This window comes from Lepidothrix coronata, unplaced genomic scaffold, assembly GCF_001604755.1.
Source record: "Lepidothrix coronata isolate B3197 unplaced genomic scaffold, Lepidothrix_coronata-1.0 Scaffold204, whole genome shotgun sequence".
NCBI lineage: Eukaryota > Metazoa > Chordata > Aves > Passeriformes > Pipridae > Lepidothrix > Lepidothrix coronata.
In genome coordinates this window covers 19,127-43,990 of record NW_016690384.1, presented here as the reverse complement: position 1 = coordinate 43,990, position 24,864 = coordinate 19,127, and the positions used below count along the sequence as shown (strand labels likewise).

At 52.3% G+C, this 24,864-nt stretch overlaps 3 protein-coding genes across 3 annotated transcripts in view; 1 reads left to right on the top strand and 2 right to left on the bottom strand.

Moving 5' to 3' along the window:
• ADAMTS14 (ADAM metallopeptidase with thrombospondin type 1 motif 14) overlaps positions 1 to 2,858 on the top strand; it is a 32,455-nt gene extending 29,597 nt beyond the window's left edge. The window contains exon 22 of the mRNA XM_017832739.1: positions 168 to 2,858. Within this exon, the coding sequence (XP_017688228.1) occupies positions 168 to 481 (314 nt within the window). The 3' untranslated portion in view covers positions 482 to 2,858. The remainder of the gene's footprint in view (positions 1 to 167) is intronic.
• Positions 2,859 to 3,899: 1,041 nt separating this feature from the next.
• On the bottom strand, positions 3,900 to 7,155 carry LOC108506046 (steroidogenic acute regulatory protein, mitochondrial-like). The gene is made up of 7 exons (XM_017832644.1): positions 7,056 to 7,155; positions 6,684 to 6,806; positions 5,816 to 5,961; positions 5,368 to 5,526; positions 4,412 to 4,596; positions 4,110 to 4,203; positions 3,900 to 3,998 (listed from the first exon to the last, which is right to left on the bottom strand). Exons 1-7 carry the CDS (start codon positions 7,153 to 7,155, stop codon positions 3,900 to 3,902), a joined length of 906 nt encoding a protein of 301 aa, XP_017688133.1.
• A 6,328-nt stretch (positions 7,156 to 13,483) lies between these two features.
• LOC108506045 (microsomal triglyceride transfer protein large subunit-like) lies at positions 13,484 to 24,239 on the bottom strand. The gene is made up of 18 exons (XM_017832643.1): positions 24,086 to 24,239; positions 22,795 to 22,976; positions 22,452 to 22,595; positions 21,863 to 21,970; positions 21,112 to 21,228; positions 19,859 to 19,998; positions 19,626 to 19,779; positions 18,966 to 19,123; positions 18,581 to 18,749; positions 18,025 to 18,132; positions 17,686 to 17,898; positions 17,364 to 17,578; positions 16,642 to 16,739; positions 15,372 to 15,493; positions 14,750 to 14,977; positions 14,306 to 14,430; positions 13,904 to 14,074; positions 13,484 to 13,631 (listed from the first exon to the last, which is right to left on the bottom strand). The coding sequence occupies exons 1-18, from the start codon at positions 24,150 to 24,152 to the stop codon at positions 13,484 to 13,486; spliced, it is 2,667 nt and encodes an 888-aa protein (XP_017688132.1). The 5' UTR covers positions 24,153 to 24,239.
• Positions 24,240 to 24,864: the final 625 nt, after the last annotated feature.

The following is a 24,864-nucleotide window of genomic DNA, read 5'->3' as shown; positions in this document are numbered from 1 at the left end:
TCCGTGCACAGAATCCTTGAGTGCTTTGGCTTCGTTTTCCAAGTCCCTCTTCCTCCCTTGCTTTGTGGATAGGCAGCACCCTGAAAGGGCACCTTGTTGCCTTTGGGGCTGTTGCAAAGGTGCAAGAGTGGGATTTATCTTGCGCTGACGCTGCTGTCCCTCTCCAGGGGAGCCTTGCCTCGGGGACAAGTCCATCTTCTGCCAGATGGAGGTTCTGGCTCGCTACTGCTCCATCCCTGGATACCACAAACTCTGCTGTGAATCCTGTGGCAAGAAAGCCTCCTCCACCACCAGCTCAACCCCCGTCACTGGCCCCAGCGCTCCCTCGGGAATCACCACTCCCAACCCCGCTCCGGCATTCTCCCCATACCCCACACCGGGTGGGGACCCTACTCCAACACCTGGGATATCCAGCAGTGGTGCTTTTCCTGGGGGGCTGCCGGCCCCGAGCGAGCCAAGCAGGGGCCAGGCAGCCAGGTAACCTGCTCGGGGCCACCTCACCACGGGGCAGGGGAAGCCTTTCTCCCTCCTTCCCTCCCTTTTCCCCCTTCTTTTTCCTCTCTCCCCCCACTTCTAGCGATGGTTTTCGTGGGTGGCACTGCCAGGTTTGGAAATGACCTGGGTCCACACCCAGAAATTCCCAGGAAAACCGCTTATTTCTTGTGATCCCCCTTGCCCTCCCGACTGTGGCGTTTTTCTGACAGCGCCATGGAAAAAAAAGGTGAAAAGGAGCAAAAAAACACTGTGGGTAGACAGGCTGCTTCCTCCCAAGGTGCTAAAAAGATTTGGGAAGAGAGTGGCTTTAATATTGCTTTTTCCTTTCCCTACTCCAAGCAGCAACACAGGAGAGGAGGGTCCTGGCTTGGCAGCTCAGCCCCAGAGCTTAGGGGTAGCAGTGGAAGGATACTGGGAATCTGAGGGGGCAAGGAACTGGAGGGAGGTGGTGAGGGGAGGGGGAATTGTGGGAAAATCCCCAAATGCTGCTCTGGGCTGTCCCTGTTGGGGTAGAGAGTATTCGAAACCTGTCTGGGAGAAGGTGGAGCATGAAAAACATAGAGGAGCTTCTGTCCTGGAGGCAGGAAACGGTCCAGGAAATTCCAATGTGAGCAAAAGAACCAGGACAAAGACCAAAAATTGATATAAAAAATGCCTGTCACTTGAGAGTGACTTTTTTAGCCAATACTGCCCTTGGCCAGCCTTGAGCTGATACCGATGCCCAGCCTCCCCAGGACAACCAGCCTCATCCCTGCACCTTGTACCCAGTGCCTGTGGGGCATCAACACCTGCTGGAGGGAAATGGAGGTGACTGGGAAGCAGGAAGTGGATTTTAGGGGCAGTTACAAAGAGAGGAGGGAGGAAGATTCATCTGCATCTTTTGTTGTGTGGGAAGGAGTGGAAGGGGGGTGATTAATGCCATTAAAAATTATTGTGCCAAGTACTAAAGGTATGCACAGCACTTTAGGAGCCTCAGGCTGGCACACCTTGCCAGGTGTCAGGCCAGCTCTGGGCACAGGGTCTGCCTGGAGGAGTTACAGTCCTTAAAACCTCCCCAGAATAGTGTCCCCGAGGGGGCTACCCTGGTTTTGGTGTTTACGGCTGTGCAGCCTCCCAGCTGAGGGCGTTGGGCACCCCCAGGTGCAGTGGCAGGGGAAGGTGGGTATCCATGGTGGTGAGCGCTGCCCTAGGGAGGAGGATTTGGGCACAGAGATGGAGTCTGAGGAAGGCAAGGTTTGGCAGATAGACCAGTTTGGCATTGCAAAGTGGAGAATGTGTTGGCAGCACATGTGTGGTGTGGGTGCATCCGCTGGCCCTGTTGGTGCTGCTTCCCTGGTATGCAAGGAGCAGGATGGGGCATCCCTAGGGACAGTGTCTGTAAGCTCTTCAGGTGTCTGGGGCTTGCTGGTAAAGTGGCCTGGGGTGACTTTTCTGGTCTGGCTTGGATTGCAGCAGGGGAGGGGTTGAGATACCTGCTTTGGCTGAAATGGATGGAGACCCCTCTGCATTCCTAACTGGACACTGCCACACTCCCCCAAAGCTTCCTAGCAGCATAAAAAGGGCTGAAGAGATGTGAAGAGGGTGGCTTGTTCACCCTACTGCCCCCAGATCGCTGCCAAGTCACGGCTGGACACACATTTATCTAACTACTCTCAAAGCACCTGAGGCTGCAGGTCCCCTGCTCCCAGGTACTGCCCTTTGGCATTAGGTGGGCATCCCAAAAGATAGGAAAAAAAGCTCCTCATCTGTCTGAGCCAAGCAACTGGCACACCTTGTGGGAGTGGGCACGTGGAGGGTGCCTGTGGAGTGCCCAGATCCAAGTTGTGCAGGTATTGGCACCCCCAGGAACCACGAGATGCTGTGGGTGTGCCAGGGCGGGATTCATCCCTCAGATTGCCGTGCCCCTTGCCAGCCTCTCCACTGCCCTCCACGGGAGTGCCAGCATTTATTTATTGTGCCAAAGATAATGCTTCGTTTACTGTCCAAGGAGCATAAGAAAAAGACCCCCTTCCCCCTCAAAAATGGGCTGTGATGTTCTTCCTCCCAAATTCCCAGCCTCCCCCCCTCTTCAGTGCTGGCCTGGGCATTGGTGCTTTATTGCATTAGGAATATTTGCAGTGGTTCCTTGCTGTACCTCGGAGCAGGGGCCCCTCACACCCCACAGCTGGGGTCCCCTGGGGGGAATTTAGGCAAGGGGGGCTGCGCTGCAGGTGCTAACCCTGACCTCAGGCTGAGAGGTGGGGGAGATTCAAAGCAGGGTGTGATAATTCCCCCCGCACACACACTGCTCTGGGGTGGTGATGCTGCAGGGCTGGCACCCAGCACTGGGTATTTCATGGAATCCTGGAATGGTTTGGGTTGGAAGGGACCTTAAAGCTCATCTTGTTCCAACCCCTGCCATGGGCAGGGACACCTTCCATTAGACCAGGTTGCTCCAAGCCCTGTCCAACCTGGCCTTGGACACTGCCAGGGATGGGGAATTTATTCCAGCTGAGGGCAGGCTGAGCTTGGGTAGCTCTGGCTACGCAGGGATTTGATCCTGTCTCCAGGAGGAGAGGATGACTCTAGTCCCCTAGTCCCCTTCATCCTCCTGGGCCTGGCAGAGCCATCGTGTCATTCCTGTGATATAACCCTTGTCCAGTGTTATCACGATGTATAAAATTTTGTACATATGAGATTCAGAGCTTTTTAACTTTTAATATTTATTAATTTTGTTGTTTTTTTTTTCTTTTTGGAATTCTAACATAATGTAAAAAAAGAAAAAGAAATCCACATAAAAATCTCTTGCTGCTAATTTATTTGTGGGGGGTGTGTGTGAAGGGGGAAATACAAATGGTTATTGAAATGGGTTTATTTTACGTTACTTCAACCCAGCCACTCTTCTTTGTCAGCCAGAATTTCACACTGCTGTTTCGAGCAGGGGAAAAACCTTTATGTATATACATATACACACACATAAATAGGTGGTTTGGCCACTGCAAAAATAAATATCGACGTGTTGCTAGTTCAGGCCAAAAAGCTGCTCCTATATGATGCTGAACACCAGCTGCTTTTGCTGGGGTTTTTAGGTAACTCCTCGTGCAAGGCTTAGTGCAGTCTTGGTTTTCCCATCTTTTGGATACTCCACTCCATCCTTGAAGCAGAAGCACGGTGCTGGGAGAAGAGAATGTGTTCTCTGTGCCCAGGGTTGCTTGGTGGGTGCACTGTCTCACCCCATCACTGGCAATGAGTGGAGAATCATGGAATGGTTTCGGTTGGAAGGGACCTTAAAAATCATCTTGTTCCAACTCCCTTCCGCTAGACCAGGTTGCTCTGAGCCCCATCCAGCCTTGCTTTGAGCCAGGAATGAGTCTCCAGCTCTGGCCACTTCGCTCCTGCCCGGGCAGAGCCCGTCTCCCCGCAGCTCAGGCCCCGCGGTGGCAGAGGTGCCGGTGGAGGTGCTCGATGAAGTCGGCTTGGGATTGTGGCAGGACACGGTGAAGCACGGCTGCGGGGATCCAGCCCTGTGGGAGAGAAAACACCCTCAAGGTTGGTCCTGCCCGGCCAAAGGGAGGAGGGGGGCTTTGCACAGCGGGGTGTGCACCCCTCACTGTCCCTGCCCAGGTGGCACTTGCCTTCAGGTCCATGCTCAGGAGCCAGGTGAGGCGGGTCCGGCCGGGGTCCCCCGCCAGTGGCTGCAGGACGATGCAGCTGAGCCGGGACTCGGCCCTGCAGGGGAGCAGGCAGTGAGGGTCCCCCCCGGGGGGCACACGGGGGCAAGGAGGTCCCAGAGCAAACCCAGTGGGGGCGCAGCCCTTGGCGTGCCTCCCTTGCTGTGCTCGGTGCCCACGTTCAGGGCTGCAGCGGTGGCCCCCCCTCTGCAGAGACACGATACCCCGTGACGGTCCTTTTTGGGGGAAAGCGGGGGTTACCTTACCTGATGCACCCTTCCTGCGGGGGCAGCGGCTCGGCGTGGGTGGCAGTGCCCACCAGGTAGATGGCCGCGCCCCTCCTCCCGCGGTGCCGCACGCTGACGAAGTCCCGCTGCCCCACCAGGTTGCCCGGGCTGGGAGTGGTGACTTCTTGTGTCACCAGCGTGTCCGTCCCGATGCGCCGCAGCACCTGTTGGAGCAAGGAACATGCCAGGAATTAGGATTAGGCTCCCTGTTGCTGCCCCTCCGGGGACATTTCTGACACCCCCTTACTCTTCCCCCTAAGCCACCGTGGGGACAGCGGCGTGGGCAGAGGCAGCAGCGAGAACAGGTTTTTGGGGCTGGCACCTGGTGGTAATTAAATTCCAGTCTCCAAGAGGGAAAAGGGATGATTTTGCAGCTTTTGTTTTTTTCTATTGTTTAATCTGTGATGGGAGCTTCTTGATACCGTTTCTTTTCCAGAAGGCACAGGTAAGTGGTAGCAATAAACAAGCAGAGGCTGGGGAGCATCTGAGCCAGCCTGGGTGAGCAAGGGGAGACTTTCTGGGGCTGGCAGCTTCCTTAGGGATATGCTGTAATTTGGGAGCTGAGAAAGAAGCCCAGGACAACACAAGCTTCCTACAGCATGAATATATTTGATTTTGCCTCTTTTTTTTGAGCTGTCTGATTCCTCTGACAGTAGAGTCTGAGTAATGTCAGATTCCCTGATATGGAAAAACCTCTGTGAACTGGCACCATGAGGAATAGAGAGCTTGGAAACGACACATTTACAATGCTGTGCCAGCAAAGCGCATCTCCTCTCCCTGGGGTGATATCCTGCTCTTGCGGGAGTGTGGAATTAGCTTTAATCCTCCAGCAATATTAAAACTGCCCATAAATATGGGGTTTTTTGGGTGCTGGCAACCCTGGTAATGGAAATTTTTGGACCATCTGCCCATGGTGGCATCTTGCCCCACCTTACCTTCACCTGGCTGAGGTTCGGGTTCCACTGGGGCATCTGCTCCATCCTCTCAAACAGCTCCTGGTGCAACTGTGCCACTGGCACAGCCAGGACCGCCTCTGCCCGAAACACCCTGCCGAGCCCGGGGAGGGCAGCGCTGGACACGGCGGCACTGGTGTCCTGGGGGAGCAGAGAGCCCCAGTCAACCCCAAAACTGGCACATCTGAACCATGCCACTATAGCCCTGGAAGTGCTCAAGGCCAGGTTGGACAGGGTTTGGAGCAACCTGGTCTAGTGGAAGGTGTCCCTGCCCATGGCAGGGGCTTGGAACTGGGTGGTCTTTAAGGTGCCTTGCAACCCAAATCATTCTGTGATTCTGCGAAGCAGATCCTCCCTCCCTGGACTAATTTCTCCCCTTGAGACCTTTTCTGGCACGAAGCAGCAAAGGACAGAGGTGGTGAGGGTTTACCAGCACGGGCTCTGCCTGCCAGCTGGTGTGCTGCTGCAGGATGCTCAGTGCTCGCTGCAGGGCCCTTTCTCCCTGGCGGAGGTAGGAGAGGTCCATGCTGGAGGACTGGCTGGGGCTGACACCTCTGGTGGGCTCGGGGCAGGGAGCTGCAGGAGGAAGGCAGAGCAATGTGAAACACCCTCCCAGCCCCGCTTTGTCTGTGGACATGGCTGTGGGTACAGAAGTACAAAGGAGCTGGCGCAGGAGAGGCTTGCTTACCCAAAATCTTGGATCTTCCCATGCAACTGGTCCCCTGCTGGGCAGAGGGATGGCTTAGTCCAGAAAACCTTGCTGGCTTCCATCTGCTGTGTCTGTGCTGCCTGCTTGGAAAGCTCTTTGAAATTGCTTTCCAAAGCAATTCCCAGTAACACCGTGGCACAAATTGCGCTTTGCTTGGGTATTACTAACATCACACAGGCAGCCTTTGGACCGAGCCACACTTCGAAAAAAGCAGATAAATTTGCCAATTTTCAGGTCTTTAGGTAAGTGGTGGAACTAGGGACACAGCAGGAGTGCAGCAGAACACGGCTAAGTGCCTGTGACCTCTGCTAAAAGCTTTGGCTGCCTCTACAGTGAGCAAATGCTATTTACCTTCCCACAGCCTCAGGCTCTCCCACTAACCCAGCTTGCCATCAGCACAGGGAATGCTATTAAGCCAGCAGAGAGCTGGAGACCAGCCCAGCAGTGAGAAGACACTTTGTCCCCCAAAACATGGGTCCAATTTTGCAGGAGGGGGTGCATTTTAATGCACATCCCTCCATCATGTGCTGCAAGGAGGCTGTGAGCAAGGCTAGGAAAGGTGGGACCCACAGGCCCGGGCTGAGCTTACCTGTGTCCTTCCCCATCAGCTTCTGAAGATAATGAGGAATTTTGGAAGGCAGGCAATGGGATCCTCTTGCCACCAGCCCTCTGATGTCCTTCTGTACTGCTGCAACAGCTGCTGTCTTCAAGCCTAAGGGGAGAGGCGGGTGGGCTTTGGTGAGCACAAAGCGGGCAGGGATGATTCCATGGTGCCCCACATCCCTGCTGGGTGGTCATCTGCCCTGGGCCCAAGACTACCCCGTGCATGATACAACACAGGGGGACCATAGATGTGACATTCCTAAGGAGACACCCATCCGATGCAGACTTGACATGTCCTTTAGGACCCTCTGTCCTGCCTGTTTTTCCCGAGCTTGGAGGGGAGGTGAGCGGGGCTTACCGGGCAGGCGGCGGAGGGGATCGTGGGCGATGCCACAGCACAGCTTGACGGTGGCTTGCAGCATGGCAGGAGCAGGGATACCTCCGGGAACGCGCTGCATCCCGCCGTGCCTTTATAGCCCGCCCGAAGGACGGCACCTGATGATAGGAGCACGCTGCCAGACAGCAGCTCAAGGACAAGGCAGGCGAGAGGAGGGGCCGGAGGGAGCAGCCAGACTTCTCTCTGGATGTGCACTCCCTGCCTTTCTTCCTGCCCTTTGCAGGCAGCTATGAATGAACTCCAGGGCATGGCCAAGAGGGGACACCTGAGTGGTCCCCAGTGCCACTTTATTGAGGACTGTGGGGGCAAAGGCAAACTGGTGGCACTTACAGGGAGGGAAGGATGGGTTAGAAGATGACAGCAATGTGGCTTTGCTCTCAGGGAGCGTGGAAGCTGCTGTAAAGCCATGCTCATGGAAAATGGGTGCTTTCTATGAAAACTTCATAGATGTGGTGGTGGTGATTGATGCTGCTGTAATCCCTCAAACAATGCTTTATTTTCCTCTTTCCTACTTCACTCCCTTCTAAATGTCTCCTGCAGGCCTCAGGTGCTCACAGTGATGGTGGGATCACTACATCTTTTGGCAGGAAGTTCCTCAGTCCTTCCCCTTGTGTTTTTAATGGCCCCTCTTAAAAGGTTAAACCCAAACCCAACCACATCACTCCTTAAAATACAACCACACTAGATTCCTCTGGATCTTTGCAGCACTTGTTTAACGATTTCATTGTTAAACACTTGTTTTTATAAATGATTGCAAATTGCAAATCATAAAAGTCATCCAGTGTGTAATAATTTCAGTTGTGTATAGCTTTTCTGACTTGCTACAGTGACTGCACACCACATCTTAATTAACCATATGTCAACGTCAAGAGCAAAGTACATAATATTAAACTCCACATTTTCAAGTGCTTTGATTTTTGCCATGGAAAAGCTCTTCCACCTGTCGCCAAGTGGTTGGATGCTTCCCTTTCACATCGCAGACCTAAGACTCACTGCACCTTCCGTCTATGAGGCTGCAACAGCCAAAATATTTGGGCAGAGAAGGCTTTTCGGCTTTAAAAGGGATAGGAAAGACCTCAAGGGTTGCAACTGGTGTGGTTGGGGTCAGTGGGTTTCTTGCCAGGCCAGGTTGGACAGGGCTTGAAACAAGCTGGTGTGGTGGAGGGTGTCCTGGCCATGGCAGGAGGGTGGAACAAGGCGAGCGTAAAGGTCCCTTTTGAACCAAACCATTCTGTGATTCTTTGATTCTATGAGACGGGCCAGAGCAGGTGTTTGTCCCCGTGTCACCCTTTGTACCCTTGTCCCACACAGAATTGGGACTCTGGCTGTCTCTTCAAACACTGCTAATACCTGTTTCCCTATAGAAAGGAAAATACTCGCATTCTTGGCCAAGATGGAGTGGGTAGAACAATTTTCTAGGAAAAGATCAGCTTTTTTCCCATGGATTTTGGACCTGATGAGCCAGAGGGTTTTATCCCAGCCCTGGAGACTTGTTGGCTTGGCTCAGCCAGTTCCCAGGCTCCCTGCCTGACTCACCAGCCCCGGCCCTGAGCTTTCCCCCCAGCTTTTCCTGCAGGGATAACCTCATGGCACAGCTGCTGTGGTTTGCCCAGCTGTGTCCCACTGCAGCTTCACAGCTTTTTCCCCTCCATCCCTGATGGCTGGGCAGGTTATAACAGCAACCCTGCCGGTTGCTGCTCCATGGATGCTCCACTGCTTACCCATAGTCTGCTCCAGCGTGACTCCAGGGTGCTGTGACTCCCAGATAAGTGTCCCTGTGCATGTCCCAGGCTTTCAGGGAAGCCTTGCAGGTTTGTTGGTGTGATGTGCATGGCCCAGGGCAGCTGCAAGCTCTGCAGCAGAGGCTTGGGATATGCAACTGCAGCTCTACGTGAGGTTTGCTGTTGCCACAGTTCGGCGCTGAGATTCACACCACTGCTTTGGTGAGTTCCAAACCACTTTTTATTTTAATTTTTCACGGAGCTTGGCAAGTCACTGGAGCCCAGCAGTGAGGAAATACAATCTTTTTTATTACAAGCTGCCGAGGAAGGAGAGAGCAGTGGCTGATCAGAGTTCTGCCCCAGCACTTTAGACTCAGCTCCCAGGGAGAGCTGCTCCCCGCCCACGGTCTATGCTCTCACACACATTCCCCTCACTTTTGTGCACACTTTCTCGTGTTAGTTTTGTCTCTGGAGCCAGCTGGGATAGACAGGCAGATAATGTTTTATCGCCCTGTTTGGTGAGTGGTGTCCACGCGCTCTCCTGAGGGCTGTACGAGATGTCCTGGGAATGGTGTGGCTCGCGGGGGAAAAGAAAATATGGGAAATCGCCTGCGATGGCAAACCTGGAGGCCAGGAGAGGATGGCATTGCCACTCAGAACCCAGCTCAGGGCGGTAAAGGGCTGCCAGGGGTCAGCCCTGATCCATCACAAAGGTCCCACGACTCTGCGTGCCGATTGCGGGACACCCCTGCGGGGCCGGAGCGGAGGGGCTTTGTCCTGACATCTCTATTAGATTTGGCTGCAGCCACTGGAGGTCACTGCTGATCTGCAGCTCCACGTGCAAAGCCACTCCTGGAGAGGCGGCAGGAGCCCTGCTCCAGCTCCTGGCTCTGGGCTGCTCTGCCTCTCGCCCCTTGCAGGGTCCCTCGGAGCCGGGTAGTGGCTGTCCTGGGGGATCTCCAGCAGGAATCAGATCTGGCACCCCACCCCTCCCTGTATATCCCTTTCCTCTGCTTGTGGATGAAAGGACCGTTTGGGGAGGCTGAGGGAGATGGGGGTGGCTATCCTGGAGAAAAGGAGGCTCGGGGAGGGGGGGTTTTCTTACCCCCTACAACTTCCCGACAGAAGGGTGGAGTCAGATGGGGATCGGGCTCTGCTCCCGGGGAGCAAGTCACAGGATGAGAGGAAACAGCCAAGGGGACGTTTAGACTGGACATGAGGAAAAATTTCTTCCTAGAAAGGGCTGTCAGGCACTGGCATAGGCTGCCCAGGGCAGTAGTGGAGTCACCATCCCTGGGAGGATAAAAGATGTGTAGATCTGGCACTTGGGGACATGTCCAGGTCCCTTTCTGCCCACTTAGACTGAGGTGGCTCCACTCCAGCTCCATGGGCACAATACTGCCTGTGCTGGGTGACTGAGTCTGAAAGATCCCTTCTAGGAGGGTTTGGAGCCATTGCCAAAGAAATGAGTGACTTCACTAAAAGGCCCATGTTCCTTCACTGCTTTTGCTGTTTGAGCATCCACCCAGGACTGGGGAAAAAAATCTCGGGAAGGGGCCTGGAAAACCTGAGGGGTTTGGTGGCTCAGCAGGAGAGCAAAGCTTCCAGCAGCAGTGCAAACTGGTAAAATCTCTATTGAAACATCATCACCATTTCCATGGGATCTGGAAACACATTCTCAACTCCAATCCCAGCTATAGGACCTGGTCCCTCTGGCAGGATAAGACTAGAAGTTCAAAAATTAGGGTAAATCTCAGCTGAATGACAAAGCTGCCTCTCTGAATCTCCTTTAGAGAAGGAGAAAGAGGAAAGAGAACAATGGAAAAGGTCCCAAATGGCAGGAGGGTGCTTCTTGGCTTTGTGTGAGGAGCAAACATCAAGGCTGAGAGGTTTGGGGTCTGAACAGTTCCCCCCAAACACCTGGGAGAGCAGTGAGTTTGGTTAGGGACTGTGCAGGTGGTCACAAGGGTAGTGCCTGCCAGGAGGGGTTATAGCATCTCATGGGGGTGTAAAACACAGCTGAGCCTGCCCAAATCCTGCCCTGAGACTGGAGGAGTGGGAAATTACAGGCTGCTCCTGGTGAAAGGGTGAGGCTGGGGAGCCAGTGGGACTCCGAGCTGCTATCAAAGCTGCAAAACTGAGCAGGGCAACAAGGGTGATACGGGCTCCCCCCTCCCACGGGCACACAGGGATCCCCCTGTTCAGACCCGAGGGCAAATCCCCTCTCTGTGTCCTTGAGGCCAGCTCCGAGAGACTGCCCTGTAATCAGCAGAGCCTTGGTGCAGGGGAAGCCCTGATTTTAAGTAAAAAGTCTTGGATGGCCTCCAATACCTCTGCAGAAGTTGGCAGGAGAGGGTAAGGCAGGGTCTTTGGCCCCATGGGAACCTCCTCTTGCATGGTTTTTGTCATCTCTAAGGGTGCTCTGGGGGGTTCTAGGAGCAGAGCTGGCCCTCACACCCCTGTTCTGGAGCCCTGATGGGGCATTTAGCCACATGTCTCTGGGGCACCTTAAATACAGACCTAGACAGTCCCTGGAGAGTTTTGGCCATGCTGTTCCTGCCAGAAGTGCTTCTCCCTTCTTCCCATCCGTGTGTCCAGAGAAGTTATAAGAGTCAAACAGAGAAAATATAAAAGCACATGGCATTTATTTCCCTACGTAACCAAAGCACTGGTAATTAGTGTCCCCGGACGGGAACCCAAACAATTTTCCTCCCCCTAAACCAGGAGACTCAGTGCTACATTGTCGGGCTCATAATTTAAACAATATACCCAATGTCTCTCTTTTTCCCTAAAAAGCACGTTTTATAACACACAGAAAAGGGCTAAAAATATTTCAAATGCACATTATTATCAGGGAGGAATGAAGAAATACTGCTTTTTCTTCATGAGCCTCCCTCCAGTGCTGGAGAGGTTTTGGGTGGTGGTGGCTGAAAACAATCCAGCTTGAGAGCAGAGTGCAAAGCAGAAGAACAATATTTACTCGAAGCTAATTGTGATTTTCATAAATGGTCACCAAAAGAGCCCAAATATCAGCAGAAAAGGGAAGCTGCTGTATCTCTGTTGCTGGAACGCTGCCTTCCACCACTCAGGGTGGAGGGAATCTTATCTCCATCTGCTGCCTCGATTAAAAGAGAAGGGGAACTGCTGTTCAGGAGATAAGAGAGGCCAGAGGCTTCTCCATTAATATGTAAACTTTGGATCAAAAATGAAGATGAGAGGCTGCAGGCAGGAGTCACCTCTGGATTGATGGGGTTTGAGTCTGCAGGCACCAGCAGAAGGCACATCTAGTATGTGCTGGTCTTGATAAAGAGGAGGAAGAGGATGGGATGATGGGATGGAGGTGTGATCCCACTATTTAGCTTTCACAGTTTTGGTTGAATTATGTCCACCCTGAAGGATGTTTACTTGAAGTAACGGCTTTGTAATGTTGTTCCAAACTGTTCTGTGATAGATTCTCACATCCAGGAGGGATCATGGCAGTCAAACAGGATCTTTTGCCCTCTGTGGCGGCCACATCTGTATTTGCCCAATAGGATAGGCTGCACCACCAATTACTCTTTAAAAAAATAATAATACCCAAGGTTGGAGAACTTTTAAAACACCTTGGCAGCTTTGAAATCATTTGGTTGCCCAGCTGAGTGTGGCTGACTTCAGATCCAGCTCTGTGTGCCACCTGTTAGAGCTGTAATTTCTCCATTTTCATTGTTTTCACTCCGTCCTAGGAGTCCTGATAATCTCAAAACACCTTTTCAACTCACTCTTTGCAAACACTAAAATGCTTGTGCCTGTATGGGTTTTAATTTCAAGGTGTTTTTAATGACCTCAGATGATTCCTGCAGTCCTGCCTATCCTGGAAGGAAAGAATACCTGGAAAAATTCAGGTGCAGACACTAGAGCAGGAAGCCACCAACCACATCCCTGGCAACCGAGTGCAAATTTCCCCCCAGGAATAAGAGGATGGCTCCAAGCTGTGAGGGGGGAGCTGGGTTGCCTTTGCATGCAAATAAATGCAAACACCTTCATTTAAGCCAGAAAGAACATATAACATTTTGTCTCGCTTCTCTGGCTCTCTCCCTGAGAATTATTCTGAGGTGAGTATCTCTGAGGATGCATTAAAAAAAAAGTTAAAAAACATCACACCTCCTCCAGAGATATTTTTTAACGTGTTCCTGGACAATTTGGCAGCCACAAAAGCTGTGTGTTAAAAGAGGGTCATTCACTCCCTCCACTGGGAATTTCCTCCCAGCTGGCTGCAGATGTGCTCCCTCCTGACTGCTTTGATAAATGGGGAGAAAACGGGGCATTTGGGGTTGTAGGCTTGTGGGAGGGTTTCTTGGGCCGTGAGAAATCATGGCCCTGTTTTTCACAAGGATCAGCCCGGCTTCCAGCAAGGCCTTCCTCATGAAGGGGAAGAGTCCAGGTGGGGGAAATCTCAGCCTTTGGGGTGTGAGGGCAGGTTTGGCTCCTCCAGCCCTGAGCAAGGGGTGCCTCTGGCTGTCCTGCAGCATTTCCTCTTGTGGCCTCTTCTGGTGTCCTTATTGCAGCATTTTTCTGATTCAAAGGTGGTTGTAGAGGGGTTGGGCAGGGCTCTTGGCAGCTCATGTTGGGTTCACAGGGGTGTGTGGCAGAGACAAGGCACTTCTCCAGTCCTGTAGTGCTCTGACTCACCTATTCCTTTTCCAGTGTCAGCAGGAGGTTGCAGACCTTGGAGTTGGTTTGGTGCAAGGCAAACTCCCTCCCGGGCATGGTGCCACGCCTGCCTTTTCGAGTGGTGCTGCTCTGGCTCCCAGCAGACTTGGAAACTGTGAAGATTTCTCTGTGGGACAAGGTAACAGCAAGATGGTGAGGAGGCTGTAGTGGTGGTGGACCTCATTCCAGACCAGCATACCATCTCCTGGTGGTCTAGGGGTGGTGCTTCCACCCATGTTGTCATGAACTTGCACTGTCCTTCCCCTGTTCCTACCAATTTTGACCCACCCTGCTCAATAAGTGTACAGTCATTAATTCCCACCTTCCCCCAAGAAATCCTCCTTTATCTCAAGCACATCATGATGTTTGTACAGTATCTGACTGTACCCAGGGACATACCTGTATGGGACCTGCTCCTCTCTCAGCTGCAGGCACATGAGCACGGGGCTGCTGGAAAACCTCAGCGTGGTGTCAAAGTGGATTGAGGTCTCCACCTCTGTCTGGCTCCTCAGGGTGACTTGGAGGAAAGGGGAGTCTAGTTCTGTCTGGAAATCCATGGAGAGGCTTCCCCTGTGGGATAGAAGCACATGAGCCTGGTCACTGAACAACAGCCCTGCACTGGGCACCGCACACTGGCATCAAACAACTCCATCAACACCTTAATTTGAGGTCTGGCCATGGAAAAGTGTAACCAGGCCCACCAGGAGAAGAGCTGGGGACTGTGGAAAGCCACACTGGTGCTGGGTGCTGAGACCCCAGGTACCCCCATCCCCACAGCCAAGCAGTTCCTCACCCTCTCACCTCGTGTTGATGCTGGTTTTCAGTTCCTGCTCCCAAATGTCCACGTCCATGTCGGCTGAAATGTCAAGTCCCAGCCCACCCTGGAGTTTGATGGTCACTTGTAGACCAGACTGCAGAGGAATGACCTGGGAGATGGAGAAGGCAGAGCTTGCTGTGACTGGGCACTGCCCTTGCATGAGTGGCTCACACTGGCAGTGACTTGTGGCTGCTGGAACCATTTATCCCGAACCTGCAGCAGGGTTTGCAAGGGAGGAACTCCAGCCATGCCACTTATGTCCCATGGCAAAGCCATCCGTCCATCCTGCTGTTTACCCAGATGCATCCAGCAGTGCCACCTTGCTCTTAGATTTGTATCTGTGGTGAGTAACAACCTCCGGCTCACTTTATGAGATTCACTAGGATTTGGCATTGGAGGTAGGTCACTGCTTACCCCCCATCCAGTACCTGGTGATGATCCATCAGCAGGAGGTTCCCTTTGACCACACTTGTGGGCTCTCCACTGCTCAAGAGGACCTTGGCCATCAGGTCTGTGTATCCCTGGAAGAAGACGATCGGCCGCAGCTGAACATCGAAGAAGGTGACAGACACCCCGGCCATGAGCTCCGGCTCCTCTTCCCCATCTGAGATGTTCTCTCCCATCATCGACTCCATCCCTTGTGCTTCAATGGTGACCTAGAACATGGAGGTGGGACATGTGTGAGCGGCACAGAGCAAAGCTAGAGAGTGCTTTGTGTCCCACAGCACTATTTGAGTTGCTATGCTTGTCCAACCCTTGGGTAGGTGCCCTTTGGATTGGGAGATCAGCCTGGAGTGGGTTGGATGAGGCATCCAACCTGAGCACCCTGAGGTATCAGTGTCAAATCCTCTGTTTTTCGGGGGAGCGGGGGGGCTCCTTTCTCCACAGCGGGTGTGTCCGGCTTCACTTTGGTGATCTGGGTATGAATTTACCTATTTCTGGTGATCTCTGCACACTGAGGCACCCTAAGAAGGTTAGGAGGGGACACAGACAGGGCAGTGGCACTACGGGATTGATGCTGTCACCCCCACCCCTCTCCCAGCAGTGCACCTGAGCTGCGCGGAGCCGCCGGCCACGGCTGAGCAGCGAGAACTCAGAGATGCTCTTCCTCAGGAATCCTCCCTCCAAAAACAGCAGGTCCAGCCCGAAGGTGGAAAGCAGGTCCTGGGTGACTGAAAGGCGGAGAGATGCCCATAAGGATCCCTGGACAGCACCTGGCACACCTGGTCTGGTGGAAAGTGTCCCCGCCCATGACAGAGGGGTTGGGACTAGATGAGCTTTAAGGTCTCTTCTAACCCAAACCATTCCACGATTCTATGATCTCTCTTTGCACATGAGTCACTGAATGGTGGTGAACCCCAAATGCTCTGAGAGCAGCAGCAGGGCTGAAGGCTGAAGTGGAAATACGGAGGCTGGAGGTGGGATGTGCAAAGCTGGGATCGTGGTGAGTGCATCCCCTGCACCTGGTGTCACCATATCAATGCTCAGCAGGACAGGGTGGTTTCTTGGAAAAGCTCCTCCAGAATGATGACAGGAATTGGGAGGTCACTAAAAGCAGGATGCTGGTGGTTCCTTGGTAATTTGTAAGCCTCCTCAATAGAGGGTACAGCTGGTTCTGTAGGGATGGATCTCCTATGTTGGCCATTCTATATCTGATAAAACTACATGATCCAGAGGGGAAAACTCTGCACCTTCTCCTCCCATTCCTGCAATATTTGAAGGATTCAGCATTGTAAGGTTGTTTTTTATTTCCCAGGTGTTGGCTATTCCACTCTCACTAACCCCCACAAAGCTAGACTGAGATAATTTGAAGAGGGACAGAAATGAGAGCTGAGGGATGAAGAATTAAGCAGTCATTTAACAATTGTTGCTTGTTGCAGTCTCTCTGAAGTTTGACTTTTTTTTTTGTCTGTTTCTTCATTTCAGTATAAGGATTCTCCTTTTTGAAGAACTTATTAAAAATACCAAAGGAACTGAGGAATGGAGTGAAATATCTTGACTTAGGAAAAGCACAGAAACTCCCACCTACTATTTACCATTGGTTTCAGGTCCAGCTGAAGCTCCTCTTTCAAATTAGCAGGATTTGGGAAAAGTATGTGGCACAGCCTAGCCCTCCTGCTGTAGGGGTGTTAGAGAAGGGTATGTATGTATCTCAGGTGATGGCAGCCAGCTGGTGTTGGGGGACATGCTCAGAAACCTCACACAGAGATTTTGGGGCATTCTATAGAGTTTAAGCCTTTCCTGGGAGCTGCCTTTCCCTGCCAGCCCCTCCTTTAGCCCTCTGAGGGGACCATGGGATCAATGTCCTCTGTGCTGTCACCTGTCAGAGGTCCTGAGAAAGAAGAGGAGGTGCCAGCTTTCGAGAAGAAGTTGTAGTTATTTATCTGCGGGACTCCCATGATGTCTTTCATTATCTTCCTAGAAGCAAAAGGGAAAGGGTATGTCAGCACTGGGAGGGAAGGAAGAGAAAATGTCAGTGGTCGTTACACAAGGCTGTGCAAAGGAGGAAATATAAATTTCCAAGGTATTTCTCTTGGCTGCTGACTGCCCAAAGCAAAAAACTGAAATGAGCAGACATGGGCTACCCTGGAATTCTCCTCTCCTCTGGTTTATTAGGATAAACCAGTTAGACATTATAGTGCAGCTTTTGTTTAGCCCTGAAAAATGTGAGTGCTTGGTTGATTTTGTGCAGATAAGAAGATTAATGCAGAGCACCCTGATACACCAAGATACAAATTGTGCACTGCCCTGGCAGCCAGAGCTGCCTTGGCCTCCAAGGACTCTGCTGAAAACACGAGCCTGGGTCCCACTGTCACAGGGCAGGATGAGGAAGGATGCTGGGTTCTGGCCGGCTGGGTGGCATCTGCATCCCTTTTCTTCCTCCAGGAATTTCCAGGCAGCTCCCATGCCAGCCCCAGGAAGTGGTGGTGGCACATTTTAAAGGCATTCTGGTCAAAAACTACAGATGGAGTGCGTGGGAGAAGGAGGAAAACAGTGATGTAGAGCAGGGGGAGAAAACACAACCTTCCCCTCCAGGCCCACCTTGCCGGGTGGTGGTGGGCACGCAGGCTGTTCTGGACCTTCAGCAGCAGCAATTTTGCCATCTCTGTCTCCATCTCCTCGGTGGCCAGCAGGATGTTGATGACATCCATGGGTGAGGGGTGGTTATCCAGGAGTATTTCTGCAGCAGCCAGGCGACATGTTTTTTCGTAGCTCTTCCTCTTCTCGTGGAAGATCCTCCTCATTGCTCGTTTCACCTGATGCAGGAGGGAAATGCAAACGGTGCTGTGATGTGCAGAAGCACCCCAGCAGCTTGGGTTTGGGTGGGAAGAGGACACCAAACCTTGGCAGCTTTGCTTCCTACCTTGCTGGAGATGTTCTGAGCGGGGAATCGCCGCAGGGCAGAGATGGCCATGGTGGTGACAGCAGCAGGACCCTCCTCAGCGTGCTCCAGGAGGGTGGGGATGGTTCCAGGGAGCATCGCGTTCCCCAGGGCCAGCAGGTAAATGACCACCTCAGGGTCCTCCTCGGCACTTCTCAGCCCCCTGAGGATGGTTTCCACCCCATGCTCCACCTCCTGCTCGGGGTTGGCAGGAGGGCAGAAGAGGAGGAGAGTGAGGTGAGGGGAAGGAGACATTCTGGGCATGCCTGGAGCTGGGGGCTGTCTGAAAAAGCCAAGCATGAGTGTTTGCAGAGGACCCACCTGCAGCCCACACAGCTTCTGCTGGCACAGCTTGCCCACCAGAGAGCCCACGGCAACTATCCCTGTCTCCCAGATCTCAGGGGCCAGTTGCTTCCCATCCAGCTTGTCCTGGGCATCAGGAAAGGGGTATTATTACACAGGGAAAAAAATGGGGGAAAATAGAGAGGAGGAGTATGTTTTACCTCTTATCTCAGAGTGTTCATCACAAAAGTAAGGAAAAACTTGCTCTTACCTGCCTTGAAGGAGGCCATGCACGGTTTAATTGGATAAACCACTGATTTTTCACAGTGGTTTTAATTAAGCTTTTATTATGTGTAATGTACTGACATGAGGCATTCTCTGCTGAAGGCTTTTCCTCTGAGGACCATCAGCTCCCATCACCAGTGTCCCATTAAACACACATAAAATAACCCCATAAGCAGGAATATTTATTTCTACAGAAACATATTTTCCTTTTTCAGGAAAACATGCTTGCTGTTCCCTCCTGCATGAAACGGGGCGTGGATCCATCCCAGATGCAGGACCCTCAGGGAGGAAAAGAGATGTCCATACTTACTAAGACCAGGTGGAGAAGCTCTCCCGAAGGCCGGGGAGAGAAAGCTGCTGCATAGAGAAACTTCTCCAGGAGGGACTTGGGCTCCTCCTTGCTGAAATCCAGGAATTCTGAGAGAGCTGCCAAGGAAGCTGTTGACTGTGCAGCCACTGCTGCCTCCACGATGAAGGGGCTGGAGCAAGAAGAGGGAGGTCATCAGTGGCATGACCCTCAAAAACCATGCAGGGCATTAAGGAAAAGCAGAGTACATTGGCACTATGGCTGCCTGGAGCAGGGATGGGGTATGGAGCAGCACCAAATGACCCCAGCTGTCTCAGCCAGGAATGACTCTTCATGCCAGGGTTTTACACACAGAGAATTTTGGCAAGAAAGCTCCTGGCAGTCTCACCGTGTCTCCTCAGGAGCTCTCCTCAGCAGCTCCAGAACATCTCTCTTCTTGGCACTGCGCAACATCTGGATGAACCTCTGGAACTGCCAGACAGTCGCCACCTTCGAGGGGTCTGTTTTGATTCCCCATCTGTCCAAAGCCTTCAGGTGGGCTCTCAGCTGCAAAGGTGAGGTTTGTTAGGTGGGGTTTAGCCTCTTTTCCCCCGTTATCATGGGATAATGTTTATACTTGGGAAATATTTAGGAGTGGGAAGGTGCCTATGGGGGTCATGCAACTGCTCGCAGGCATTGACTGCAGCCTCACACCCCCACTGCTGAGGACTTGTGCTGAAGCCCACACGCCCCAATTTGTGGTGAGTTCCAGGAAAAGAGCAGGAGAAACTGTAAGCATCATGTTGTTGCAATTCCAGATTTCCTAAGTGAAAAGCCTGGAGGATTTGGGGAGGCAGAAATAATCCCTTGTTTATCCTCTCCAGCCCGACCTGTAGTGGGAATACTTCCTGCCCTCAGAGCTGTGATGAGTTTAACCCAGCTGTGTGTGCTCCTGGGGCTGCATCCTGCCCCTCCAAAAGTACCAGTGTGTTTTAACCCCGAATCCTACAAGTGCCCAGGCTGGGGGGAGAGCATGTGGTGAGTATTGGGGATCAGTAGCATCACTGACCGACGGGCAGTTGGTGCAGACCCTCCTGAAGGGCAGGCTGGCCATGCCCAGGGGCTGGTGCTGTCCCTCTGTGCCAGCCAGCACATCCTCAAGGCTTTGTCCAGACACCTCTGCTGGACCAGGCATTGGAGGAGACAGTAGCTGGAGCTGCTGCCTGTGGAGGGAGAAGAAGCCATCAGGAAGCGCTTTGTGATTTACACCCTCTGTGGCTCACGGCTGGAGTCATCACTCACCTCGAACTGATCTTGATGCTGGAGCTGGACCTCAGGGCTGGAGCCAGCACATGGCTTTCCTCTGCCAGGACCGACTGGAGGAGGTTGTCTTTCACCACATACTGGCTTCTGCTGCTGGGCTGCCACTCAACTCCAAAAACCTTGAAAAAGGAAAAGCAAGGAGGAAAAAGTGCAATCTTTTTTCTCTTGCCCTCTCCTCAGGAGATTTCTCTCCTCTCTATCAGCAGAAAAAGAACTTTTCGGCCCACTGAGTCACCTGCTTTGCTTGGAAAATGTAGGAAAGGGAAATCTAGAAGAGCCCAGCTTCTTCCCAGATGTGGGAGAAGGCAGCACCAGGAGAGGACCACGGCAAGGGGATGCTCTTGCCTGTGGCTTACGTGGGGAGACAGACTGGTGATACCACATGGACTTTCATTACAGAGTGGTGTCACCTGGGCTCAGCCACAGCAGAGGGAACAGGGGATGCTCCTGCCTGGTGTGGGTGGTTCCTGGAGACTGCAAACTGGGAATAAATGCCTCCCAAAGCATTGCTCTTCCTCCAAGCCCATTCAACAGCGTCAGCTCCGACACAGCTGCATGATGTGGGAAGAGGAATGGCCCTCAATGCCCATTCCTGGGGAGCATCAGCAAGGACACTCCCCAGGCAAAAGGGAAAGCAACAGCAATTTCCACCAAGCCGATGCCAAAAAATGCTCAACTTCCTCGCCGTGCTGTGTGGTGACCTTGGGGAAGCTCTCTGGATTTCCTCCTTCCAAAAGGAATGACACACTTGCTGGACTTCACCTCTGCCTCGGGAGTGCCAGGAGATGTTATGGGAGCAGCTGGGCCCACACGTGGCAGGGTTTGGGGAAGGGGAAGAGCTGGACTAGGTGCAAGTGGTGGTTTTAGGCAGCAAATGGCATTAGTGATGATATCACCCTGTGACTGTCCGGTGTTGAGACCCCTGCCAGGGCCCCTGGGCTCTCTGTGGTGATGTCTGTTTTTATATTAAATTCAGTAGAGTTTATATGTTTTAAAAAACCCTTCAATTTTGATCATGGCAGCTATAACTGCATGAAGATCCACAGGATTTAATCTATTTGTGTCAGGGCTGAACATGGGCTACTGCTTTAAACAAAACAAACAGAGGCCTTTGGTCCTGTCAACCTAATTCCCAATCCAATGAGTCTGAGGAATACAAAACATCAACTGGGGGATGGCCCTGATGTACTTGACACGACCTGAGCCCACCACAGAGAGAGTAATGAACTTGCTTTGTTTACAGAGATGAATCCAGAGTTTGATTTTGTGCAGCTGAGGAGATCTTTGGTCTTGGTGATAGAGTGGTTGGACACGGCATAGGTGACTTGGCAGCTCCCAGAGGCATCCTCCTGAAACACAAATGTGAGTGACCAGGGTGGGTAAGGGTGACCAGCTTTGATCATCCTCAATAAAACAACCTGTGTAGAGGACAGACACAAAGGACAACCCAATAAATAGAAAAATCACCAAAAAGCTGGAAAAGTGGGCCGAATTTGGGGGGGTGTTGGATAGTTCCATGTCCATCTGGCCATCTTTGCATTTCAGGCTGACACCAGCAGCAGCATCTTTGTGCCTGCATTTTACGTTCTGAGATTACTCCATGTTGTTCACAGGTCACTCCAGCCTCGCTGAGCTCTGGAGGGAGGGATTTCTTAGCTGTTTGCTGGCTGCTGGCAAAGCAAATCCTGCTTGGCAGGAATGCTTGCAGAGTTTTTTCTCCACTATTCCTACTGTCCAGGGAAAAACTACTATTTTGTAAGTGTGCCCATTCCTGAAAATCGTCTAGAGATTATTTTAAGTCGTCTGCCTTTCCAACAGTCATCCTTGCTCAGTGCCCAGTTGGAGCAGCAAAGCCCATGCTGTTTATCCTGAATTTTGCCTCCTCTGCTGAAGCACTTGGACTGGCTGTGCTCCAGGGCCAGCTCTCCTGGTCCATCATGGTCCCTGGTTTTTGGGCAGAATCTGCCCCAGCTCTGCACGTACCTCCACTGTGGTGCTGGCGTGAGGCTGCAACTGGAGCAGACTGATGATGCCTCGCTTCAAGTTGGAGATCAGGATGCTTTCTGCTTCATTCCCGTAAAAAGCTCTGACCTGGGGGGCAAGAGGTGGTGCCTGGCTGAGGGGACATCTCTGGGGTCCCTGCAGGCTCTCTGCTCCCCTGCAACCTGAGCAACACTCTGTAAACACCTGAAGAGTTTTGCCATGGAGGATTGCATCTCTCAATAGCAAGAGCTTTGTGGATGCATGTTCACAAAACTTCCCTTTCCTCCCCATCCTGGTTTTCCAAAGCCTCAGAGAGGAGAAGGTCAGAAAGGAACTTGTATCCCATGGTTAGGACTGAAGAGCTTTTAACATGGGATGCTGCAGCCCCTTTGGAGGATGGGGCTCCATCTAGGATCATATGGGAGACCAGATAGTCCTACACTGGGCACTCTGTCCAGTTCCTTCTGCTCTGATATGAAATCAGAGGTGGAGCAAGAATTCCTACAGGCTTCATAGCTGGGAAAATTTGGGATGTGTGCAGGAGCACGTTGCAGAGGGCATGGACAAGCCCGGGAGGTGTCCAGCTAACCTTCCCACTGTTCCAGGAGATGAACACCGGCTTCTGGAGCTCTGCCTTTGCCTCCTGGCTCAGTTCAATCTCTGCAGGGGGACCTCCAGGGTCATCCTGGCTCCTCTCCTCGTCTGGCTTGTGTTGGGCTTTCAGGTCACGGATCTATGACAGCAGAAGATGGCAGAGAGCAGTGACCGAGCGTGTCACACTAAGGCTGGTGTGTGTTTTACCTGCAGGCAATGGATTTCGTCAGAGAGGGTGTTTTCCAGATGACTTGGGCTAGAAAGGGAAGAGGGCTACACCTCCTGGGGTGCTCCCAGGAGGAGAATTCCAGCTGTGATGTCTTTCCCACCCCGCACACCTGCACCTGGAGCAGCTCTTCCCCGCTTTGGTCCCTCCAGAGCTGGTGCACATGGACCGACGCCTGAGCCCGCAGCCAGACTCCCCCAGGGGATGGTAGGGCCATGTGGTCCAGCTGCACATCCAGGGTGTAGTGGTACTGATACAGTGTCCTGGGCTGGAAAGAAAGTGGCTGCAAATCCCCTGCGGAAAGATGCAAGGGAAGGATGTTGAAGGGAAGCCAGCGCAAAACTGAATCCCTCCCCTTGCTGCACCCAGCAACTTCCATCCTAGAGGGGCCCCAGACCTGTAGGGATGCTTGAGACCTGCACCACTCTGCCTCCAGAAGGGCTACTTCTATGCTGATATGTAAGTATAGCCCATGGAAAGGTTTCCATGGGAAATTATCTGTGCCTGCTTTTGGATATTTGGGTGTTCTTGGGGTGTCACCTTAGGGTTCCAGTTCTGCCTTAGAAGTGATGGCCAGAGTGGGAGCTCTGCTTGGGCACTTCAGGAGTTTCAGAGAGTGCCAGAGAAACACACTTTAATGCTAAAGTCAAGTTTTCTGAGCACGCCCACAGACAAGAGAGATATCTCACAGTGTCTGTTCAACATTAACTGGGGCACAAAAAAACATTTGTAGGAGAGAAGAGAGGCCATATTCTTCATATTATGTCTTACCCATGAGAACTTAATTAAATCACTGACTTTATGATAAGGCAAAATGAAGTTGATGGGGCAGCTTTAGATTCAAACTCCCCGCTTTAAACTTATTTATCTAGAATTATTTGGAGTCCCTTCTCTTGTTCGTATACAAATATGATTGTAGCGTGTGTGAGGTGGGGGGTTGCCTTTGCCATGACAAAGCCAGTCAAACCTATTTTCTGAAGTGACTTGAAATTCTCCTGCAAATCTGATGCACTTGCTGGGCTTCTGAAATGTTTGCTTTTGTTATAACAACAAAAGACAGGAATCAATGGAAATCCAGCTCATTCCCCAGGGGCTTTCCTCAGTGAGACAGACTGAAGAGTTTTTATAGTTCTGCACTGTGTGCAGTTTAAACAGTTCCAGCTCTCTGGTTTTCCTCATCCCTCAGGGAGGACTTCCAGGATCCCAAAAATATCCCCGCCTCAGGAGATGCTCAGGCCGTGTGCAGTTTGGCAATCACTCCTGCTTACTCAGCTGGAGTCTAGGGAGATATTGGATTATGTGGAGCCAGGGAGGCTCTTTGTGCCCTGGGATGACCATCTCATCTCTCTGGGCATCCAAACCCCATCCTGCCCCTGGACCCAAATCAGCCCAAAGTCTCTTACCTTTTGCTGTTCTCATGAAGGAAAAGCAAAGCAGGCAAAAGCATTCCAAAACTGCCTGCGGACTCATGGCGGGCTCTGGGAGCTGGGCGGGAGACAGGGAAGGAAGGGGGATGAGAGAGGGACTACACAACAAAAGTGGGCAAGATTAGCAGTGTCAGGCCATGGGGCCCAACCTTCTCCCTATCCCCGCCTTACACACCCAAGGAAAAGCAAATAATTAAACCTTTGTACCAACCCCCAGCAGCCACGGAGGGTTTGGAAATCAGCTGAGCTTTGCCAAAGACCGGCGGGAGGGGAGGAAAGCTGGAAAAAAGAGCTGCCAGAAGCAGTGTGGGGTGGGGAAATTGCCAGTTTGCCTTGATATGGGAGGGGAATGCTCAGAAAGCTGCTCTGTCCCTTGGTGATACATGTCTTCCCACCAACAGAGAAAGGGGAAGAGACAGTTTCTTTCAAAAGCAAAAGAGACCCAGGGGGAAGGGGGAAAATGCTTTTCCATTCTTTTAGTTCGAGACTGGGATTTGCAGCCTGGAGGGTCAAGTTACTTAAAGGGCCAGGCTGGAGGGAATGGGGAGAGCCTGGGATGGGCTGTACCATGAGCATCGTTACCCCCCAAAAGAAGGTGGGAAAGGAGTTAGGAGATGGGTGCTGTGCTGGGTGTGCTAAACACACTGCCTGGAGAGGAAAGGCAAACAGAAATAGCCCGTGGAAAAAAACAAAACCCTGCTGATAAGGAGGTCTCCAGCTGGAACTGAACTGTGGCAGGTTGCTTGTTTAGGCTT